Raw genomic sequence first — 4,793 nt, forward strand, 5'->3', positions numbered from 1 at the left:
ACTCCGGACCTAAAGCATGACGGAAGTCAAGAAAGAACAAAAGAAAATAAGGGATCTACGCTGCTGATGATAACTAGGATAAGTAATTCTCATGGATAAGAGTAACAGAGCAGAGCGGGTTCTGTCTGACAACTCCGTGGAACTACTACTACACCTCGTATTCTATTCCATTAATTTATTTACTCCGTACGGAGTATTCCGATAAATAAATAAAAGATAAGAAAGAAAAAAAAAGCTACTGGATTAGGTAGTTCAATAATAATTACTGACCGCAGTTATCGTCTATCTAGAACCCTCATTATTTTTTTTTGTCTTCTCCGCCGATTCGACAAAAAAGGCAGGAGGAAGAGATCGATGCCCGCAAACCTTGGAACTTCAACTAAACTCAACTAAGAAAGACCCGCATTTGCATCTTATACCTCGATTAGGTAAATAACTATCAAAGAGCATACCTAAATAACCTATTATTGTTATCAAAGTCTTGAGACTCTTGACCTTATCGATATCAGTTTCTCCTAGCACTTACTGACTACTCTGTACTCCATACATGACTGTACTGTACATGACTTCTGTTATTAGGTAGGTATTTATTTTATTTTATTAGTATGTGAAATTTTGGATGAATCTGAAAAATTGAGGAGAAAAGGGGAAAAAAAAAGAAAGAGAGAGAGAGAGAGAAGAACAAGGACGGGTTTAATGTCGGAATTATTACCTACCTAGAGGGTTGGATTATGGATAATATCCTGGATGTGAGGTTAGCAGGTTCTTTTTGTTTTGCTGCAAGAGGTACTGACAATGCGGTTCACATTGTTGATAAACTGCAATTTCCGTAGAGATTATTTTGTCTTAGCTAAACCATCTGTATAGTTAGATATATGTACAACATACATGATCTATCTACTCCGTATCCCATTCTTTATCTACTGCTGATCGTGCTGATCACGCTGATGCCCGTCCATCCGCAAAAACGCCTTCTCCACCTCCTTCTTCCAGTCGCTCAGCGCGACAATGGCCCATTCCAGCATCCCGACCAGATACAGCGCGATGCACTGGCCGACCCAGAGCCCCTTGAGCCCCCAGCCGTGGAACGCCAGCCACACCCCCAGCGGCAGCGCGCCGCAGTAGTAACTGGCGATGTTGACCGCAGCCCCGATGTGCTGGCGGCCCATGCCCCTCAGACTACCGCCGCAGCTGCCGTTCAGGCCGTCCGCGATCTGGAAGAGCGCGACGTACGGCAGCACCTCCGCGACGAGGCGGACGACGCGCTCGTCGTCGTTGAAGATCTTGGCGAAGTGGTTGCGCGTGCCCATCAGGACCGCCAGCACCACGCCGCCCAGGACCATGCTCAGCCAGGCCGCCGTGTTGGCAGCCCGCGCTGCTCCCCTGGCGTTTCGCGCGCCCAGCAGATTGCCCACGCGCGCAGAGGCAGCTACTCCGACGCCAAAGGGGATCGTGTTCATGACCTGGTCGGCCGTCATGATGACGCTCTGCGCAGCGAGCGGGATCGTGCCCAGCCTCCCGGCGGCGAGGGCGACGATTTCAAACGCCCACCACTCCGTGCCGACGTGGATGACGCCCATGATCGCCAGACGGGCAAACGTGCCCATGTTGCTGAATGCCTTGCGTGTCCAGCCGCCCCAGCACTCGTGTCCGGCCACGAAGCGCGTGTAGAGCACGAGGAGAGCAAAGGAAAGCCAGTACGAGACGCTGGTCGCCAGGGGGGCTCCAAGCAATCCAATCTTGAAAGTGTAGCAGAAAAGATAGTTGAGACCGGCATTGATCGGTGATGTGAGCAGAAGGACGTAGGTGCCAGGGCGCATGATTTCTGTCGAGAAAAAATTTGTCAGGTCTGCAGTCTCATCTCTACCCCATCCGAAAAAAAATACATACCTTGAGCTTGGAGGTACTTCTTCATAGCCTCAAAGTAGATATAACCCAGGCCACCAGGGATCAGACAGGTCAAGAAACGGGCGCTCTGTCTCGACAAATCGGGGTCTTGGCCCAGGAGTATGAAGACAGGTTCTGCGCACGCCCACAGGAGCGCTACGGGCACGTAGAAAAGACCCAGAATGACGAACCCGCGTTGCAGGAGGATACCCAAGTCGTGTTTGTTCGTGCTGCCGGTGAAGGTCGACGACGCCAGGGTGTCTAGGGCGGTCGTGCCTCCCAAGGCGATGAGCCATGCCGTGCACATGGCGAACATGTACGAGAAGGCGGCCACGGCGAGATGCTCGGGCGACAGCCGGCCGACGATCAGCACGGAGATGGTCTGCAGACTGTTCTGCAGCGTGTAGGCCAGAATGACCGGGATGGAGGCCTTTAGCAGGAGCAGAAACTCTGCGGCCACAAGACGGCTGGTTGAGCGGACTGCCGCTGGATCTCGAGCGATTTCATCGTCCGGAGGCTTTGGGAGGAGCTGTGTGTATTCGTTGGGGATATCATCTTGCGTCTGGTCGATTGTGTCGGCCACCATGGTGTGGCGATGTGTAGGTTGACGGTGGACCTCCAGTCCAGTAGGTGGTCAAACAGTAGGTAGTCGAAATTCCGGTACCTAATGTATATAAATTTTCAAATTCAGAGAGTCGGCAGATTGGCAAGCCAAGGAACAATGCCTATCGAGGCGTGGTATCGCTCCGCAGTGGATACATATTATTCGCGGTCTTTTACGGCATGTCGACAGGACCACCTAGAAAGGGCATCTGCACTCAGCAGTAACATTAATAATTAGTGGCAGTTCGGCATGAGAAAACAACCGGACAGGGGGATTAAGACAGCAAAACATGTACATACTCCGTATAGGAATCTCCCGGCATTATTCCCATCTCTATCTATCTACCTACCTAGGTAGGTATCTAGCGGGTCAGTCCATGGACACAACCAACGAACGAACAAGCGGTGAGATTGAGGCGTCAGGACGGTTAGGTAGTTCCATATTTCGTCAAATAATAACATTAACAATAATAATAAATAACGCTTCAACAAAACTGACCATAGAGAGCGCGAACAGCAGCCCTATCGCTATCGCTATCATATCATTTTGGCGGGGGCGCTCGTTATCGGGAGATCTATCTATCTATCGATCATCGGCTGTGGATGCGTGCAGGTTCCGAACGAGAATCTCTTAGTCGAGGTTATTACTTAGAAAATCAAGATACTGTTCCGGTGCATACCGTACGTACCGCACACGCTGTCTCTATGTGGTACTCTACTAGCTGCCATCATTGATCATTCATTAATATTTATATGATCATCCTGTGAGGTATTGACAAAAAGCCATTACTCTGTATATTTCTGTTTGTTTCTCGGAGTGTTTCGGGGCGTTTACATCAAACCCCCTCTCTCCTTCTGGAGTCGAGGTAAAAAAAAAAGAATTGCCAAATGCACACCAATTTCTCTACCTACGTATCACTCTTATTAATTGCCTGAATGTTGGAAGCCACAGAAATAGAGCTAATAATAGGGGCAAAAGAAAAAAAAGCACCATCCATTACTGGAAGAAGTAAGCTTTTTTTAGAATTAGAATAGGTACCAGACATACTACTCCAACTATTAAATATCTTATCCTGGATGAACAGAACACCATATGAATCCAACAACAAAGGATCTTTAGCTATTAGCTAAGTTACAGCGGATGCAAAAAGAAAAGGCAAAAAAAAAATGAAGAATAGAAATCCACAATCCCAGACCATGCACATTATAATCGATAGGTATTGATCGATCGATCTGTCTGAGGATTAAAAAAAGAAAAAAATTCCCAAATCCTTATTATGAACCACGCCAGATATATGCTATGCACGTGATGAGATGACCTAACTAACTACCTAGGTAACTACCTACAGAGAAACGCCATCCTTGACGCCAGAAGCCAGCAGTCCAGTCCACAGTAGTCCAGTCCTTGAAATTGAAAAAAGAGTACAGAGTACACAAAGTAGGAACGCCACCTGCGATCGAAGCAAACCAGTCTTGACTCGGCAGAATGCCAACTACACATGCCCATACAGCTTCAACCTATAGAGACACGTATGCGGCGCCCCCCAACTAGACTTCACGCGGAACACGACCTTGTCCACACGCAGCGTGGGCTGGTCGACAATGGCGTTCAACGTGAAGCGCTGAACGGGCTCACCGTCGCGATCGTACTGCCACTTGCCTACGCGGAAGAAGGACGGTCCGAGGAGCGCGTCGTTCGAATACGCCGCTTCGGGCTCGTTTGGGTACGCCCGGTGCAGGGTTTCCAGGATGGTGTCGTGTAGTGAGGACAGCGACAACGGCGAGGAGGCGAGAGTTGCGGACGGCGATGGTGTTGAATTTGTGGGAGAGGACCTAGAAGATGAGAAGAAACGGCCCAAGAACGAAGGGCGGAACCGCGATGGCGGAGGAGAGGCGACTGGGGAGGAGTCCGAGGTCACCGCGGTAGTAGCGGCTACAGGACCATGATGGGGCTTGAACTGCGCCCAGAGCTCCATCTCCCGCGGCGCGATGTCAGGGTCGGGAGAGGCCCCCTTCGGAATATGTTCGACCACGACCTCCTCGGGCACGGCCCGCTGGCCAAGCAGGATCGCCATCTGTGCCAGTCCTGCGTTGGAGGGCACACTGCACCAACAGTCCCCGACGCCGTCCCAGGGCTTCAAGGCCGTGTCGGGAGGGTTTGGAAGCGGGACGTGGTCGCCTGTGACGTATCCGTAGAGACGTCGGGCGAGTGTTCTTTTCCTGCCAATGCTGGGGCTGGTGAGGGACGGGTCAATCACTGTCCCCATTCCCAGCGAGAGAAAGTTGATTCTGTCCGTTCTGTC

At 50.6% G+C, this 4,793-nt stretch overlaps 2 protein-coding genes across 2 annotated transcripts; both read right to left on the reverse strand.

Annotated features, from left to right (window-relative positions):
* Positions 1-920: 920 nt before the first annotated feature.
* T310_1911 (uncharacterized protein) lies at positions 921-2,473 on the reverse strand (the record flags this gene model as incomplete). The annotated part of the gene is made up of 2 exons (XM_013475257.1): positions 921-1,849; positions 1,891-2,473. 2 exons carry the CDS (start codon positions 2,471-2,473, stop codon positions 921-923), a joined length of 1,512 nt encoding a protein of 503 aa, XP_013330711.1.
* A 925-nt stretch (positions 2,474-3,398) lies between these two features.
* On the reverse strand, positions 3,399-4,793 carry T310_1912 (uncharacterized protein; the record flags this gene model as incomplete). The annotated part of the gene is made up of 4 exons (XM_013475258.1): positions 3,399-3,490; positions 3,539-3,610; positions 3,834-4,008; positions 4,062-4,793. Coding segments are annotated over 4 exons (1,071 nt in total), but the record flags the coding sequence as incomplete, so codon positions are not given.

The sequence above is a fragment of the Rasamsonia emersonii genome (assembly GCF_000968595.1).
Source record: "Rasamsonia emersonii CBS 393.64 chromosome Unknown ctg1118621760005, whole genome shotgun sequence".
NCBI classification, from domain to species: Eukaryota; Fungi; Ascomycota; class Eurotiomycetes; order Eurotiales; family Trichocomaceae; genus Rasamsonia; species Rasamsonia emersonii.